The following is a 19,167-nucleotide window of genomic DNA, read 5'->3' as shown; positions in this document are numbered from 1 at the left end:
GTTATCTTTGGTCTCTTTGTTGCCTCTGATTAATGCCCTCCTTGCCTGGTCCGTGAGTTTTGGTGGGCGGCCCTCTCTTGGCAGGTTTGTTGTGGTGCCATATTCTTTCCATTTTTTAATAATGGATTTAATGGTGCTCCGTGGGATGTTCAAAGTTTCTGATATTTTTTTATAACCCAACCCTGATCCGTACTTCTCCACAACTTTGTCCCTGACCTGTTTGGAGAGTTCCTTGGTCTTCATGGTGCCGCTTGCTTGATGGTGCCCTTTGCTTAGTGGTGTTGCAGACTCTGGGGCCTTTCAGAACAGGTGTATAGATACTGAGATCATGTGATAATTAGATTGCACACAGGTGGACTTTACTAATTATGCGACTTCTGAAGGTAATTGGTTGCACCAGATCTTATTAAAGGGGCTTCATAGCAAAGGGGGTGAATACATATGCACGCACCACTTTTCCTTAATTTTTTTAACAAGTTTTTTTTCATTTAACTTCACCAATTTGGACTATTTTGTGTATGTCCATTACATGAAATCCAAATAAAAATCAATTTAAATTACAGGCTGTAATGCAACAAAATAGGAAAAGCGCCAAGAGGGATGAATACTTTTGCAAGGCACTGTATCAATGAACATTGACGCCTAAATAGTAAGCAGGACCAGGTAGAACTTGAAGCTAGCGTTAGCCATGTCAGGTATGCTAGAAGGCTAGGATAAAGCACTGGGCCTGGGAATGACCAACATGTGGGAAAGGCACTGTCACCGTAGCATACAATTATACCAGTAAAATATTAACCATCTGCACAATAAGGACTGTAATGAGAGACAATGGCATCAGACTGTAAGGCCCCTGTGTAGCCAAAGCATTAGCAGAGGGCTACAAACACACTGCCCTTTCCCACCTGGACAAAAGGAACACCTATGTGAGAATGCTGTTCATTGACTACAGCTCAGCATTCAACACCATAGTGCCCACAAAACTCATCATTAAACTAAGGACCCTGGGACTAAACACCTCCCTCTGCAACTGGATCCTGGACTTCCTGACGGGCCGCCCCCAGGTGGAAAGGGTAGGCAACAACACATCTGCCACGCTGATCCTCAACACTGGGGCCCCTCAGGGGTGCGTGCTTAGTCCCCTCCTGTACTCCCTGTTCACCCACAACTGCGTGGCCAAGCACATCTCCAACACCATCATTAAGTTTGCTGACGACACAACAGTGGTAGGCCTGATCACCGACAACGATGAGACAGCCTATAGGGAGGAGGTCAGAGACCTGGCAGTGTAACTTAACATTAAATTATCTGGCAACAGCTCTGGTGGACATTCCTGCAGTCAGCATGCCAATTACATGCTCCTGCAAAACTTGAGACATCTGTGGCATTAAAATGCACATTTTTAAGTGGCCTTTTATTGTCCCCAGCACAAGGTGCATCTGTGTAATGATCACTGTTTAATCAGCTTCTTGATATGCCACACCTGTCAGGTGGATGGATTATCTTGGCAAAGGAGAAACGCTCACTAATAGGAATGTAAACACATTTCTGCACAACATGAGAGAAATAAGCTTTTTGTGCATCTGGCAAATGTCTGGGATTTTTTATTTCAGCTCATGAAACATGGGACCAACACTTTACATGTTGCGTTTATATTTTTGTTCAGTGTAATTAGTCTAGCATGCAAATGCACATGAATGAGTACAAACATCAACCCCTGCAAACTCCACTATCAACTCTCAAATAGAGCTACTTACATTATTTTATGCCCACACGTCTTCGTTGCTAGCTCTGCTCCCATGTGTCCATTTCAATCTCTTTATCAGATTAGCCACGCCCAGTAGGCGGGCACCAGCAAGGTAATTAAGAGGACACATGGGAGCAGCGATTGGTACGTTGGCTGGTCAATCGTGGTCTGTAAGAGCCTTTTTAACACTCCTGGCCTTCTTGAACTGATAAATCAATTTGGTCCAGGAGTAGGCTGAATGAAACCAACCCTTCTTCTGGTCGTATTCATAAAGAATCTCATGAGTGCTGATCTAGAATCAGTTACACGTTTTAGATCATAATGAATAAGATTAGATGGACAGGGGGGACCTGATCCTAGATCAGCACTCCTATGGGCCCTGGAGTGGTTTTCACCAAGTCAAATTCCTTTTAAAGGATGCACAAAATATAATCTTTACCTTACATCTTTCATGGTTAGTTATACCAACTAATGTAGTTTGTGGGCATTGTTTTGAACTCATACACAATCCAACCAAGTTCGTACAAATGAAGACAGCCTCAAGAAGTCATTTTTCCTTTTTTTTTATTTTTCAAAATTTCTTGTTTCTGTACAACAAAATCTGTAGCAGACTTCCGCTCCACTTTGCATTGAACCTGAACGTAACTTGGCCTCTCTCTGTACAACAGTCCTATATCCGACCACACACACATCCATTCCTCCTCTTTCTATCAGATTCTCTCTCATCCATTATCACCGTTGCCCTGCCCCACCAACTGAGGTGTCTCAATAGTCTTGAGTCCCCTCCTCATCTCTCCTTTGTTTGCAATGACGCGAAAGGACAGGTTAAAGTGAATTTCCAACATGCAGTCCTTTCACTTGTGCTGTGTTTTCTATATGCCGGTGAAGGGGATGAAACAAGGAAAAGGAACTACTTGACTATTGAGACCCACCCCTCTAAGTGTACATCAGCACTACAAGTGGGCAGCGACATCACACATTCTCTGTCCTGTCCGCTCTGTCTCCATGCCCTAGTCTAACAATCACAGCCTCTGAAAACGAATCCAGCATGTTCCGTAGTGAACGACATGTAAACTGAAGTAAACCACCCCAGATGTGTCTTGAGGTAACAGAGGTTAGAGTATTGAAATGCACCACTGGAGACCAATGTTTCCCACCCCATCATTTTGTTGTAATGTTGGTGCTGTTGAGAGTTGGCAGTGTGAGTTTAGGAGCCAATGGTAGATGATTCTCTACACAAGAGATCCTGGGCTCGGTTAGAATACTTTAAAATGGCTCATTGCTTTCTCTTACTCGACTGCTGATTGACTAATGATGAGTGGGAAGGTGAAAGCATAAGAGTGGGACACTTCGCTTCAATCCAATCCTGTTCTATCCAGAAATATCTTCCAGAAAGGAAGGCGCGAAGAAAGGAAGGACAAAATGTAATATTCACACAGACCCCAAGCTATTTATAATGTATGCACTTGCTTGTTCTTGGCTGTTTATATATATATTTTTAAAGACCAAATAAATTAAACCAACAAAATCAGAGTATTTTTGGTGGAGTGTAGTAGTGTATAGGATGTGTACTGTAGTGTACAATCAGCAAGCTTGGCTGGTCTGTATCAACATGAACCACAAGAAGAGTGAGGTACAATATGGCACAAAACGTGCTGGATTACAGAGGCTGACTTTAGGAGACACTGTATGGTAAGTCTAGAATTCAATATATTCCTACATACAGCTAAAAACATGAACGGCCCCGTCCACATTTAATACTGGCTCTATAACCCTACGACCTTTTGTGGCAATGCACTGCCCGGTAGACTCCGACCCTGAGACCATAGAGGGAATGCTTGGGGAAAGGTAGTCTTTTCTTCTCTTAAAAAAAAAGAATAAAAAGAATAGATTTTTTCCATAGCGCTCCATCACAGTAACATTGCTCTTACTCCCCACCTAGTGGTCAAAATTGGCAATTAAAACATTTTAAAAATCTTTTTTTTTTTTAAACAAAATTAGTGTACAACAAACATTACAACTGCTGTAGTAGTAATAATAATAATAGCAACCATATCTATTTTTCCTCAAAACTATTTTCCAATTTCTATAACTTGGCAAAATTATCATTATTATTCTACCAGCGTTTCAGAGTTAGTGCTTTTATGTACACTTTATAAGTACAATGTAGGACAAAGGTGTTGGACAGTGAACAATCTTCAATTTTACTGTCAAACTTCTGACAGGTATATACTTATATGCATTTCTATAAACATGTATGAATACAAATACTTCTGTACATCACTTTCATGCATTGAACTGTAAAAACTGTTTTATGCACATCTACACACACCTACCAGGCTGTGTGTCCAGGAATGGGTCAAGGGTGAAAAAACTAAGCGAGCATTCAGCGCTGTACACACACACACTTTCAGAATGTTCACTGGGAAATTATTGCTCGGCAGTGGCAGAGTTGTCTTGGGTCAGCCGAGCCACCGGATGGCAGTGTTACATTTGTCATATATTTGAAAATCCTATTACCAAAAACCCCCAACTGTTTCTGTTGTTGCCTCTTGTGGTTCAGCTCCTTGCTTCACCACAAATGTACAGTATATGACACATCATTAACTAGTATGCTTCACGTCTTAGTTTCTGCATTATTTACATAGTTTACACCATTTTAAAGCACCCTCTTCCAATTGAGTTTTATCTCCACATCCATTCGTCTCTCTAAGTTTGATGTCAGCAAAGACACCTACTACTGTTAAAACTCCCCTTTAAAACGGCTGTTTCCTCCCACTTGTATCCCTCCTGTCTGTCTGTGCAGACATTGTAATACTCTATGATGTCGGTCTACTCTAAGCAGCTAGTCTGCGCTACTGACCCCTACTGGTGGCCAGCTGTGTCTGACCTCATTGTTAATAGCCCCGCCCCCTCCCTAATATAAACCCCTCCCCTGAATTCGTGAGAGAGATGACCTCATCCCAATAATAAGAACCCCCTTGAACAATAGGAAGGGTGGACCTGCTTTGGCTCCACCCTTTGTGGTGGTAAACCTGTTTTAGCACCACCCCCTTCATGAACAAACACTCTTGTAGAAGAGGGGGCGGGGACATTCAAACCCCCCCCACTACTCAATGCATCAGCAGTGAGTAGAGGCATATCTCAAACGACACCCTATTCCCCATACGAGGGTTAGGGTGTCGTTTCAGACGCAGCCTCTGAGAAGGGGCAGGCTTGGTTTGTTCTCTCACCCCGCCCCTTTAAGACTGAGGGGTGGAGCCCATCATTGCCCTTCCCCTTTAAGAGTAGGAGAGGTGGGAGCCGTTGGAGATGTGTGAGGTGACCGAGGTGCTCCGGCTAAGACCCCCGTCGCCCCCACCTGCCCCGCCGGGCCCCCCTGAGGCCGTCCTCCTCAGGGGCTGGGGGCTGTTCCTCAGGGCCATCAGGCTGGGGCCCCTGGCCACCAGACCCCCGTAGCCCCCTCCCTGGGAAGACGAGGAGGAGGAGGAGGAGGGTGGGGAGGAGGAGTAGAGGGAGATGGGTGGTGGGGGAGGCGGAGGTGGCAGGAGAGCCAGGGACTGGGCTGAGGCGTGTTGGGAGAGGTGGTGGTGATGATGAACTCCTCCCCCGTGGTGGTGGTGGTGTCCTCCTCCTCCCCCCCACTCTCTCTCCCTGTCCCTCTCCCTCTCGCGGTCCTCACGCTCGCGGCTCTCTCGGTACAGGTGTGGCGTACTCTGGTGGTGGTGGTGGTGGTAGTGCTGGGGGAGGTAGTGTTGTTGCTGCTGGTGATGGTGATGGTGGGAGGACGAGGAAGAGGAGGAAGACGAGGAGTTGGAGGAGTGGCCTCTACCACTCATGTTCATCTCACTATCCCTCCCCAGGCCGTGAGACGAAGTGATCGACTCGGCACGGCTGAACTCTCCACCGCTGCAGCTGTTCTGGCTACGCCACGAAGGGGGCGCCACCGAGTTCTGCACGCCGTGGCTCCAGTGGCTCCCGGAGCGAGGGACAGGGCGGGAGGGCCAGCCCCCGGGGCCAGAGGAGGGGCTGGGATTGGGGTAGCCCTGGTTGAAGGCCTCAGCGGGGATGCCCGTCAGAGCCATGTTGCTGAAGCCAAGACGCATGCTCTCCGAGTCAAATGACTCGATCTCCCGGGCCTGGCGTTCCAGTAGAGTACGGATACGCTCTGAACGCTCGTTCTGCAGAGACAGCATCTCTTCCTCAATCTAAGGGAGAGAGAGAGAGAGGAGAAGGAGAGAGACAGAGAGAGAGGGGGAGAGAAGGAGAGAAAAATGCAATAAGACTACAAACTGGTTGTGTCCCAATAATCTTTTAAGTGGCCTATCCTTTTTGGTGTCATGTACACTACCGGCCAAAAGTTTTAGAACACCTACTCATTCAAGGGGTTTTCTTTATTTTTCCTATTTTCTACATTGTAGAATAATAGCTAAGACATCAAAACTTTGAAATAACACATATGGAATCATGTAGTAACCAAAAAAGTGTTTTTGGTTAAATATTTAATATTTGAGATTCTTCATATAGCCACCCTTTCCCTTGATGACAGCTTTGCACACTCTTGGCATTCTCTCAACCAGCTTCATGAGGTAGTCACCTGGAATGCATTTCAATTAACAGGTGTGCCTTAAAAAATAAATAATGCTTTGAGCCAATCAGTTGTGTTGTGACAAGGTAGGGGGGGGTATACAGAAGATAACCCTTTTTGGTAAAAGACCAAGTCCATATTATGGCAAGAACAGCTCAAATAAGCAAAGAGAAATGACAGCCCATCATTACTTTAAGACATGAAGGTCAGTCAATACGGAACATTTCAAGAACTTTGAAAGTTTCTTCAAGTGCAGTTGAAAAACAATCAAGCGCTATGATGAAACTGGCTCTCATGAGGACCGCCACAGGAATGGAAGACCCAGATTTACCTCTGCTGCAGAGGATAAGTTCATTAGAGTTACCAGCCTCAGAAATTGCAGCCCAAATAAACGCTTCAGAGTTCAAGTAAGAGACACATCTCAACATCAACTGTTCAGAGGGGACTGCGTGAATCAGGCCTTCATGGTCGAATTGCTGCAAAGAAACCACTACTAAAGGACACCAATAAGAAGAAGAGACTTGCTTGGGTCAAGAAACACAAGAATGGACATTAGATCTGTGGAAATCTGTCCTTTGGTCTGATGAGTCCAAATTGGAGATTTTTGGATCCAACCGTCGTGTCTTTGTGAGACGCGGTGTGGGTGAACGGATGATCTCCGCATGTGTATTTCCCACCGTAAAGCATGGAGGAGGAGGTGTTATGGTGTGGGGGTGATTTGTGTGATTTATTTAGAATTCAAGGCACACTTAACCAGCATGGCTAGCACGGCATTCTGCAGTGATACGGGCTTAGTGGGACTATCATGTTTTTCAACAGGACAATGACCCAACACACCTTCAGGCTGTGTAAGGGCTATTTTACCAAGAAGGAGATGGAGTGCTGCATCAGATGACCTGGCCTCCACAATCCGCCGACCTCAACCAAATTGAGATGGTTTGGGATGAGTTGGACCGCAGAGTGAAGGAAAAGCAGCCAACAAGTGCTCAGCATATGTGAGAACTCCTTCAAGACTGTTGGAAAAGCATTCCAGGTGAAGCTGGTTGAGAAAATGCCAAGAGTGTGCAAAGCTGTCATAAAGGCAAAGGGTGGCTATTTGAAGAATCTCAAATATAAAATATATTTTGATTTGTTTAACACTTTAACACCCTTCCACACACACACACACACCCCCTCCACACACACACACACATAATCCCTTCAGACAACCCTCCACCCCCTCTCTCCGTCTCGCTCTCACCCTCTGTTCCAGCAGGGCCCTGCGGATGGACACCCTTTGCTCCAGGTCCTTGGCCTCTCTCTCGTGCTGGGAGTCTGTGTGGATCTTGATCTTGCTCTGGTAAGCGTTTAGCAGCTCCAACTCCTGCTGCAGCTGCATTCGCAGCACCTGGTACTCTGCTTCCTGGGTCTCATCCAATCGCAGCTAGAGGAGGAAGAGTGGGAGGGCTGGACGTCAGTAGAGCACACCCTGGCCTAATGGACGGTTTGGGGATGTCTACCACTCAAAATGTGGGATTTGTAGTCCTAATTTGTAATTTTAGTAGTTCTAGAGCTTAGCATGGACGTAGTCTGTTTGTTGAACTGAAATTTGTTGGAATACATTTTTGGTGTAGCTGGTTTAATATGTATGTGTGTGTGTAGTTGATGTATAGTTGGTGTTATCTGCAGTGTGTGCGTGTCTTTGTGTGGGTCTGCGTGTGTGTATAGTTGTTTTGTAGTATAGCGTCGTCGTAGTTGTCAGGTGTAGGAGAGGTGCACGGTAGGGTCCTTGCCTTACTCACAGCCTGTGTGGACAGCATGTCGTTGATGGAGTGGTCGTACTGCTCGGCCAGGATGGCCAGTTTCCTGGTCTGCTCCTCCTTCAGCCTCTTGAGCACCGCTTTGTGGTCGGCCTTGGGAGTGCTCTCCAACAGGTGGTTCCTCAGGGCCTTGTACTGACGCGTCTGGATCTTACACGTGTCCTGGAACTGACGCTTGATCTGGAGCTCCTTGGACTGGGATAGGGGAGAAAGGAGAGAGGGAATGAGGGAGAGAGGGAATGAGGGGGAGGGAGGGAATGAGAGGGGGAATGAGGGAAAGGGGGGGGTGAGGCAGGGAGGAGGAATGAGGGAAGGAGGGAGAGGGGGAAGTGAGGGAAGGAAGGAGAGGGGGGTGAGGGAAGGAAGGAGAGGGGGAGTGAGGGAAGGCGAGGGGGAGTGAGGGAGGATGGCGAGGGGGAGTGAGGGAAGGAAGGCGAGGGGGGAGTGAGGGAAGGAAGGAGAGGGGGGAGTGAGGGAAGGAAGGAGAGGGGGGAGTGAGGGAAGGAAGGAGAGGGGGCAGTGAGGGAAGGAAGGAGAGGGGGGAGTGAGGGAAGGAAGGAGAGGGGGGGAGTGAGCAGAATGGGTTCGGGGTCAAAAAGAATACCCCTTGATCCCCAATTCCCTTCTAGCGCCCCACATAGGCTACATCCGATTGTCCACCCTTGTCCCTAAGTGTGCACACTTTGGGGAGACGGTGGAGAACAGGGATGCAAGCCAGATTAGCCCACTAGCTCCCGCTTCCCTTTCTCTGTTCCTCCACCACAGCCCAAAGTTCATCGTATACTATCCTATCCTTACCTTGAGGCTCTTGGGCTGCTGGCGGACCTCCACGGTGTGTTTCTGCCGGAGCTCCTGCTCCCTCCTCTTGTTGTACTCCATCTGGTTGGTGAGCTCCGTCTGGTGCTGCGTGCGGATCAGGTCGGCCCGCGTACGCTGCACCGCCCCCAGCTGACGGAACTCCAGTTCCTGGGTGGACTCGTGGTGCCTCAGCAGCATGGCACACTCCAGGTCCCTCTGGGTCTGCTTCTTGTTCAGGTCCTGGAGGGAGGGGAGGAGGGAGAGAGAGTGGGAAGGACAGAAAGAGTTGGGGAGAGAGAAAGAAACAGGAGAGAGAGAAGGTAGGAAACGTGTCAACTAAGTTAAGTAGCTCTCATATATATATATATACATACACATATATATACACATATATATATATACATACACATATATATATATATATATATATATATATATATATATATATATATATATATATATATATATGTGTATGTATATATATATACACACACACACACACACACACACACACACACACACACACACACACACACACACACACACACACACACACACACACACACACACACACACACACACACACACACACACACACACATACACACATACACACATACATACATATATATATATATATATATATATATATATATATATATATATATATATATATATATATATATATATATATATATACATATATATATATATATATATATATACACATACATATACATACATATATATATACATATATACACACATATATATACATATATATATATATATATATATATATAAACACACACACTACCAGTCAAAAGTTTGGACACACCTACTCATTCAAGGGTTTGTCTTTATTTTTACTATTTTTTACATTGTAGAATAATAGTGAAGACATCAAAACTATGAAATCACACATATGGACTCATATAGTAACCAAAGAAGTGTTAAACAAATCAAAATATAATTTGATATTTGAGATTCTTCAAATAGCCACCATTTGCCTTGATGACAGCTTTGCACACTCGGCATTCTCGCAACCAGCTTCATGAGGTAGTCACCTGGAATGCATTTCAATTAACAGGTGTGCCTTCTTAAAAGTTAATTTGTGGAATTTCTTTCCTTCTTAATGTGTTTGAGCCAATCAGTTGTGTCGTGACAAGGAAGGGCCCGAGTGGCGCAGTGGTCTAAGGCACTGCATCGCAGTGCTAGCTGTGCCACTAGAGATCCTGGTTCGAATCCAGGCTCTGTCGTGGGCCGGCCGCGACCGGGAGACCCATGGGGCGGCGCACAATTAGCCCAGCATCGTCCAGGGTAGGGGAGGGAATGGCCGGCAGGGATGTAGCTCAGTTGGTAGAGCATGGCGGTTGTGGGTTCGATTCCCACGGGGGGCCAGTATGAAAAAAATAAAAAGAATGTATGCACTCACTAACTGTAAGTTGCTCTGGATAAGAGTGTCTGCTAAATGACTAAAATGTAATGTAAATGTAGGGGGGTATACAGAAGAGAGCCCTATTTGGTAAAAGACCAAGTCGATATTATGGTAAGAACAGCTCAAATAAGCAAAGAGAAACGACAGTCCATCATTACTTTAAGACATGAAGGTCAGTCAATACGGAACATTTCAAGAACTTTAAAAGTTTCTTAAAGTGCAGTCGCAAAATCCATCAAGCGCTATGATGAAACTGGCTCTCATGAAGACCGCCACAGGAAAGGAAGACCCAGAGTTACCTCTGCTGCAGAGGATAAGTTAATTAGTTACCAGCCTCAGAAATTGCAGCCCAAATAAATGCTTCACAGAGTTCAAGTAACAGACACATCTCAACATCAACTGTTTTTAAGGAGACTGTGTGAATCAGGCCTTCATGGTCGAATTGCTGCAAAGAAACCACTACTAAAGGACACCAATAAGAAGAAGAGAGCAATGGACATTAGACCGGTGGAAATGTATCCTTTGGTCTGGTGTCCAAATTTGAGATTTTTGCTTCCAACGGCCGTGTCTTTGTGATACGCGGTGTGGGTGAACGGATGATCTCCGCATGTGTATTTCCTACCGTAAAGCATGGAGGAGGTGGTGTTATGGTGCTTTGCTGGTGACACTGTCTGTGATTTAACCAGCATGGCAACCACAGCATTGGGCTTAGTGGGAATACATTTACATTTTAGTCATTTAGCAGACACTCTTATCCAGAGCGACTTACAGGAGCAATTAGGGTTAAGTACCTTGCTCAAGGGCACAGACAGATTTTTCACCTAGTCGGCTCAGGGATTAGAACCAGCGACCTAACGCTCTTAACCACTAAGCTACCTGCCGCCCTGTTTTTCAACAGGACAATGACCCAACACACCTCCAGGCTGTGTAAGAAGGAGAGTGATGGAATGCTGCATCAGATGGCCTGGCCTCCACAATCCCCCGACCTCAACCCAATTGAGATGGTTTGGGTTGAGTCGGACGGCAGAGTGAAGGAAAAGCAGCCAACAAGTGCTCAGCATATGTGGGAACTCCTTCAAGACTGTTGGAAAAGCATTCCAGGTGAAGTTGGTTGAGATAATGCCAAGAATGTGCAAAGCTGTCATCAAGGCAAAGGGTGGCAATTTGAAGAATCTCAATTATTCTACAATGTAGAAAATAGTACAAATAAAGAAAAACCCCTTGAATGAGTAGGTGTCCAAACTGTTGACTGGTACTGTATATAAAAATGTGCTTAACAAGTCACATAATAAGTTGCATGGACTCACTCTGTGTGCAATAATAGTGTTTAACATGATTTTTGAATGACTACCACATCTCTGTACCCCACACATACAAATATCTGTAAGGTCGTCAGTCGAGCAGTGAATTTCAAACAGATTCAACCACAAAGACCAGAGAGGCTTCCTAATGGCTCGCAAAGAAGGTCACCTATTAGTAGATGGGTAAAAAAAGCAAACATTGAATATCCCTAGCAGCTTAAAGTTATCCTCTTTCTCTCTGGTTTTATTTAAAGCTACAATATGTAACTTCTTGGGTGCCTGACCAAATTCACATAGAAATGTGGTATAGATCTGTCACTCATTGAAAGCAAGTCTAAGAAGCGGTAGATCTGTTCTGTGTGCCATTTCTATGCTTCCCGTTCTTAAAAGTTTTGTTTTTGAGTCTTTTACTTTCGGTTCTGTACACTTGTTTCAAACAACTGAAAATACTATATTTTTGGTTATAGAAAATATATTTCACAGCGGTTTAGATGGTACAATGGATTCTCTACACTGAGCACTTGTTTTATCACATACACTGAAATGGCGGAGCGATTCCTGCATATTTCACCTTTAAATTACACCACTTCCCCCAGTCCTTTATAGCCTATAATCTAATTAGGCTACAACACAGAAAACAATATGTTTTGTGATAAATGCACTGCAAAAAAAATTACGTTTGGGATTTTTCTTAATGTTAAGGATCACAATTTCGTTATAAACTTTTATACGGAAGGTATTCAGACCCCTTGACTTTTTCCACATTTTGTTATGTTACAGCCTTATTCTAAAATGGATTCAATAAAACTATTTCCTTAGCAATCTACACACAATACCCCATAATGGCAACGCGAATACAGGTTTTTAGAAAGTTTTGCAAATGTATTAAAAATAAAAACACAGAAATACCTTATTTACATAAGTATTCACACCCTTTGCTATGAGACTCAAAATTTAGCTCCGGTGCATCCTGTTTCCATTGATCATCCTTGAGATGTTTCTACAACTTGATTGGAGTCAATTCAATTGATTGGACATGATTTGGAAAGGCACACACCTGTCTATGTAAGGTCCCACAGTTGACAGTGCATGTCAGAGCAAAAACCAAGCCATGAGGTCGAAGGAATTGTCCGTAGAGCTCCGAGACAGGATTGTGTCGAGTCACAGATCTGGGGAAGGGTACCAAAACATCTCTGCAGCATTGAAGGTCCCCAAGAACACAGTGGCCTCCATCATTCTTAAATGGAAGAAGTTTGGAACCACCAAGACTCTTCCTAGAGCTGGCCACCTAGCCAAACTGAGCAATCGGGGGAGAAGGGCCTTGGTCAGGGAGGTGTCCTTCCAGAAGGACAACCATCTCTGCAGCACTCCACCAATTAGGCCTTTATGGTAGAGTGGCCAGATGGAAGCCACTCCTCAGTAAAAGGCACATGACAGCCCGCTTGGAGTTTGCCAAAAGGCACCTAAAGGACTCTCAGACCATGAGAAACAAGATTCTCTGGTCTAATGAAACCAAGATTGAACTCTTTGGCCTGAATGCCAAGCGTCACATCTGGAGGAAACCTGGCACCATCCCTACGGTGAAGCATGGTGGTGGCAGCATCATGCTGTGGGGATGTTTTTCAGCGGCAGGGACTGGGAGACTAGCCAGGATCGAGGCAAAGATGAACGGAGCAAAGTACAGAGCGATCCTTGATGAAAACCTGCTCCACAGCACTCAGGACCTCAGACTGGGGCAAAGGTTCACCTTCCAACAGGACAATGACCCTAAGCACACAGCCAAGACAACGCAGGAGTGGCTTCGGGACACGTCTCTGAATGTCCTTGAGTAGCCCAGCCAGAGCCCGGACTTGAACACGATCAAACATCTCTGGAGAGACCTGAAAATAGTTGTGCAGCGACGCTCCCCATCCAACCTGACAGAGCTTGAGAGGATCTGCAGAGAATGGGAGAAACTCCCCAAATACATGTGTTCCAAGCTTGTAGTGGCATACCCAAGAAGGCTCGAGGCTGTAATCGCTGCCAAAGGTGCTTCAACAAAGTACTGAGTAAAGGGTCTGATTACTTATGTAAATATGATATTTCAGTTTTGTATTTTTTATAAATTAGCAAAAAAAAATTAAAAACAGTTTTTGCTTTGTCATCATGGGGTATTGTGTATAGATTGATGAGGGGAAAAAAACAATTTAGAATGAGGCTGTAACCTAACAAAATGTAGAAAAAGTCAAGGTCCCTGAATACTTTCCGAAGGCACTGTATATATAAAACAAGGAAATAGAACAGAAGTGTCTAGGGCGTAAGGTGTAGGGGTGGATTGGGCGAGGCTTAACCTCGTCCCCAGGCTCGAATTGCTGGCGCATAGAGCCTGGTAACAGTGTGGGACTGTTTGGAATTTAGGGGGTGTGGATTTACTGAATGACATGCTAATTAGGCTTAGGCGGTATACCGTATCTCTGGGTATTTGGAAATAGCCACGGGATGGTTTTTCAATAGTGTCAAAACTGTTGAAACTATTTCAATACATTTTTATATTTGTAGCTATAATGAACAAGAACGCAACATGTAAAGTGTTAGTCTCATGTTTCATGAGCTGAAATAAAAGACCACAGAAATGTTCCATACGCACAAAAAGCTTATTTCTCAAAAATGTTGTGCACAAACTTGTTTACATCCCTGTTAGTGAGCATTACTCCTTTGCCAACATAATCCATCCACCTGACAGGTGTCGCATATCAAGAAGCTGATTAAGCAGCATGATCATTACACAGGTGCACCTTGTGCTGGGGATAATAAAAGGCCACTCTAAAAAGTGCAGTTTTGTCACACAACACAATGCCACAGATGTCTCAAGTTTTGAGGGAGCGTGCAATTGGCATGCTGACTGCAGGAATGTCCACCAGAGCTGTTGCCAGATAATTTTATGTTCATTTCTCTACCATAAAGTCGTTTCAGAGAATTTGGCACAGGAGACCAGCCACCTGGACAGCTGATGAAACTGAGGAGTATTTCTGTCTGTAATAAAGCCCTTTGTGGGAAAAACTAATTCCGATTGGATGGGCCTGGCTCCCCAGTGGGTGGGCATGGCTCCCAAGTGGGTGGGTCTATGCCCTCCCAGGCCCACCCATGGCTGCGCCTCTGCCAAGTCATGTGAAATCCATAGATTAGGGCATAATAAATGTATTTCAATTGACTGATTTCCTTATATGAACTGTAACTCAGTAAAGTTGTTTAAATTGTTGCATGTTGCGTTTATATTTTTGTTCAGTATACTTTAAGTAAATACTTGCAGTCAACTTGTGCAATACGTTAAGATATAAAGCAGATCGCGTTCTTAATTTCACCTGTCACATTATGAAGCTTACCGTAGATCTCCAGAACAGTTGTGCCAGTCACGTGTTTGTTTGTAAATAGCACAACGAGAGAAAGCGGGATCAGGTGAGTCCAGCTGCGTATTGACAGGGGTGGCGTTCTATATCAAAAGTAAGTTTTTTTTTCTTCTTCAATAGATTGATCAGGAACATTCAACTATAGTTTTCCTTCACAGAAAATACATTAGCACAACACATTCAGCAAAAATTTGCTTAATTGTCATCAGTGGTAGCCATACAAGTAAATGAGCTTACAATGAATAAGGTATATTTTACAAAAACTATGCATGGCCATCCTATTTCTAATGTTTATCATAGAAAGAATGTAGCCAGCTACATTTCCTTATGTTTTACTTAAAGTTAATATTTCACCAGAGAAAAGTAGGCTGCCTACACCGAGAAAAGTAGCAGAGAAAAGTAGCTCCACATCAGTCATTGCACTGTCTGCTGATAGAATGCCTTTTCGTGAACTCATCTGAGTGATGAAGTGCAACTGAAGCCGAGCAAAAATTACAATAAGAAGCATTTTAGATCTGCAGTTTCAAAATGCAGCAAGCTTTTTCTCGTTAACGCGACCCCTAAGTTAAACTCGCTAGCTATCTAAGTGGCTGAATTAATAAGGTCACGTGGCAGCATAGTGTTATCTTTCTGCCGTGTTTTGTACAGCTGCTAACTCTTCCCTCCTTGCGTTTTTTTCTCCTCTCTGTTCTCAGCTCCTCCCCCATCTTCTCCAAGCAGAGCCAGCAGGCCTGTTTCCCTAGCAACTCCAGACTCCACACAGACACAGTGTGTACACGCGCTGCTTCAAAGCTAGTACTGTTCTTCCTTCAGACAAGCATGCTTCAAAACTTTGTGCATTTGCACGTCTCTCATTCACATTCGCTTGTAAATGTCCAAACTTAACAAAAATGACATTCGGTAGCGCATACCTATACATGTATAACTTTATGTCCTGGATTGCCTGTCTTTGCAATTCATTTATTTTCATTTGCGCTCATTAGCATATTTAGCAAGCAGCCTCCATGGAAATTTGCTATTACTTGTACACATTTTGTTAGTATTCTAGTAATAGACACCCAATGGGCTTTTGTGTTTTTTGGCGCCCCCTTGTGCACTAAGCCAGTAATACCGTAAATCCCGGGATGAGAGAAGGATGGTATGACGATATGAAAATATGGATAACGCCCAAACCTAATCAATTCAAATTCTGAGCAAATCACACGACTATGACGTGTGGCTCTAAATCGAGCCAACAGTTGTATTAGATGTGACTTTGAAAAATTGCGATAAATCACCAATCAAAATAAATGTTCTATCACATTAGCCATAGTATTTTTGGGAAGCCCAATTGATTCTGATTTGAGGCATATAAAGTTTATATGTAAAAAACATTTCTAAGATGCGTACTATCAGATTTTCCAAACTCACTTCTTTGTTTAAATAACTTCTGCTTGAAGTCCATAATGTTGGGGGGAGGTTCTAAGGGTTATGCTAGATTGTGATGGACAGAGATCTGCCAATTAAAACCGGCGGCTGTTTTTCCGCTCCTGCCATAAGCTTCCATTCAACTTGATTTAAGTTAAGTTCTGAGGCGCTGTGAAACCAGATGGTTTGACAGAGAGAGAGCCGGCTGGTGGACGAGACTAGACCTCCCTGAGCAGGTCAATCTCCCCCTGTAATATACCTATACTATAGGTCCTACAATACCTCTCTGAGCAGGTCTTGTTCCAGGTTGTGTCGGGCCAGAAGCATCTTCCTCTTGTACTGGCGACACTGCAGCTCGTAGTACTGCCTCTGTCTCCTCAGCAGCCCCGCCTCCTCCTCCGCCTGCAGCTGCTGCAGACACTCCTTCTGACGCACCAGCCATTCCTGCTTCTCCCGCTTAGGGGTCGACTGGTTCTCATTCAGTTCCTAGTAGAAACACAGGGGGAAGGGTTAGAGGGTGACACCAGCCACTCATTACAACACAGGGGGAAGGGTTAAAAAGGTAGGGATGTGACAAATGGCTCATAAAATTCCACATCAATGCAGAGTAATGGTCCTATTACGTATGTATGAACGCTAAGGGCCCGGGCAATTAAGTTATATGTACCGCAGTCATATACCCTTGAGAGCGCCTTGGCTACAGCATGTTTGTCTGTCTGTAAGGGTACAGTCGTGGTCAAAAGTTTTGAGAATGACACAAATATTAATTTTCACAAAGTCTGCTGCTTCAGTTTTTATGATGGCAATTTGCATATACTCCAGAATGTTATGAAGAGTGCTCAGATGAATTGCAATTAATTGCAAAGTCCCTCTTTACCATGAAAATGAACTTAATCCCCAAAAAACATGTCCACTGCATTTCAGCCCTGCCACAAAAGGACCAGCTGACATGTCAGTGATTCTCTCGTTAACACAGGTGAGTGTTGACGAGGACAAGGCTGGAGATCACTCTCATGCTGATTGAGTTAGAATAACAGACTGGAAGCTTTAAAAAGGAGGGTGGTGCTTGAAATCATTGTTCTTCCTCTGTTAACCATGGTTACCTGCAAGGAAACACGTGCCGACATCATTGCTTTGCACAAAAAGGGGTTCACAGGCAAGGATATTGCTGTTAGTAAGATTGCACCTAAATCAACCATTTATCAGATCATCAAGAACTTCAAGGAGAGAGGTTCAATTGTTGTGAAGAAGGTTTCAGGGTGCTCAAGAAAGTCCAGCAAGCGCCAGGACCGTCTCCTAAAGTTGATTCAGCTGCAGGATCGGGGCACCACCAGTGCAGAGCTTGCTCAGGAATGGCAGCAGGCAGGTGTGAGTGCGTCTGCACGCACAGAGAGGCGAAGACTTTTGGAGGATGGCCTGGTGTCAAGAAGGGCAGCGAGGAAGCCACTTCTCTCCAGGAAAAATATCAGGGACAGACTGATATTCTGCAAAAGGTACAGGGATTGGACTGCTGAGGACTGGGGTAAAGTCATTTTCTCTGATGAATCCCCTTTCCGATTGTTTGGGGCATCCGGAAAAAAGCTTATCCGGAGAAGACAAGGTGAGCGCTACCATCAGCCCTGTGTCATGCCAACAGTAAAGCATCCTGAGACCATTCATGTGTGGGGTTGCTTCTCAGCCAAGGGAGTGGGCTCACTCACAATTTTGCCTAAGAACACAGCCATGAATAAAGAATGGTACCAACACATCCTCCGAGAGCAACTTCTCCCAACCATCCAAGAACAGTTTGGTGACGAACAATGCCTTTTCCAGCATGATGGAGCACCTTGCCATAAGGCAAAAGTGATAACTAAGTGGCTCGGGGAACAAAACATCGACATTTTGGGTCCATGCCCAGGAAACTCCCCAGACCTTAATCCCATTGAAAACTTGTGGTCAATCCTCAAGAGGCGGGTTGACAAACAAAAACCCACAAATTCTAACAAACTCCAAGCATTGATTATGCAAGAATGGGCTGCCATCCGTCAGGATGTGGCCCAGAAGTTAATTGACAGCGTGCCAGGGCGGATTGCAGAGGTCTTGAAAAAGAAGGGTCAACACTGCAAATATTGAATCTCATTGTCAATAAAATCCTTTGACACTTATGGAATGCTTGTAATTATACTTCAGTTTACCATAGTAACATCTGACAAAAATATCTAAAAACACTGAAGCAGCAAACTTTGTGAAGACCAATACTTGTGTCATTCTCAAAACTTTTCACCACGACTGTACACAACGGCTTTTTAAATGCCGACACAAAACCTTCTCTGGAGATAGTTTTTCGAAGTGCCACTGAACAGACATTTTACTTGTCTGTAAAGGAATGCCGCTTCTGAAGCGGAACTAACGTCCATCACTAGGCGACCAGAACTGTCAATCAAATCATCTCGAGCTGCCTGCATCTTCCATAGCAAGCTAGCGAGGGATGGAGAGAGAGGAGAGGGGCACAGTATAGGGATGGAGAGAGAGGGGAGGGGCACAGTATAGGGATGGAGAGAGAGGGGAGGGGCACAGTATAGGGATAGAGAGAGAGGGGAGGGGCACAGTATAGGGATGGAGAGAGAGGGGAGGGGCACAGTATAGGGATGGAGAGAGAGGGGTCCTAAAATGTAAATGAGGGGTCCTAAGAGAGGGGTCCTAAAATGTAAATGTAAATATATAGGG

At 44.7% G+C, this 19,167-nt stretch overlaps 1 protein-coding gene across 2 annotated transcripts in view; it reads right to left on the bottom strand.

Moving 5' to 3' along the window:
* Positions 1–2,291: 2,291 nt before the first annotated feature.
* The window catches only part of LOC121569777 (serine/threonine-protein kinase TAO2), a 30,691-nt gene continuing 13,815 nt past the window's right edge, over positions 2,292–19,167 (bottom strand). Inside the window, exons 16-20 of one of the 2 annotated variants that reach the window (XM_041880958.2) lie at positions 16,744–16,947; positions 8,930–9,169; positions 8,105–8,326; positions 7,573–7,755; positions 2,292–5,952 (exon numbers count right to left, since the gene is read on the bottom strand). In XM_041880958.2, the coding sequence (XP_041736892.2) occupies positions 5,026–5,952; positions 7,573–7,755; positions 8,105–8,326; positions 8,930–9,169; positions 16,744–16,947 (1,776 nt within the window). In that variant the 3' untranslated portion in view covers positions 2,292–5,025. The remainder of the gene's footprint in view (positions 5,953–7,572; positions 7,756–8,104; positions 8,327–8,929; positions 9,170–16,743; positions 16,948–19,167) is intronic. The other variant, XM_041880959.2, reaches the window with a different exon arrangement.

This window comes from Coregonus clupeaformis, chromosome 7, assembly GCF_020615455.1.
Source record: "Coregonus clupeaformis isolate EN_2021a chromosome 7, ASM2061545v1, whole genome shotgun sequence".
NCBI lineage: Eukaryota > Metazoa > Chordata > Actinopteri > Salmoniformes > Salmonidae > Coregonus > Coregonus clupeaformis.
The sequence above is the reverse complement of the archived record's forward strand: the minus strand, read 5'-3'. Positions and strand labels throughout refer to the sequence as shown.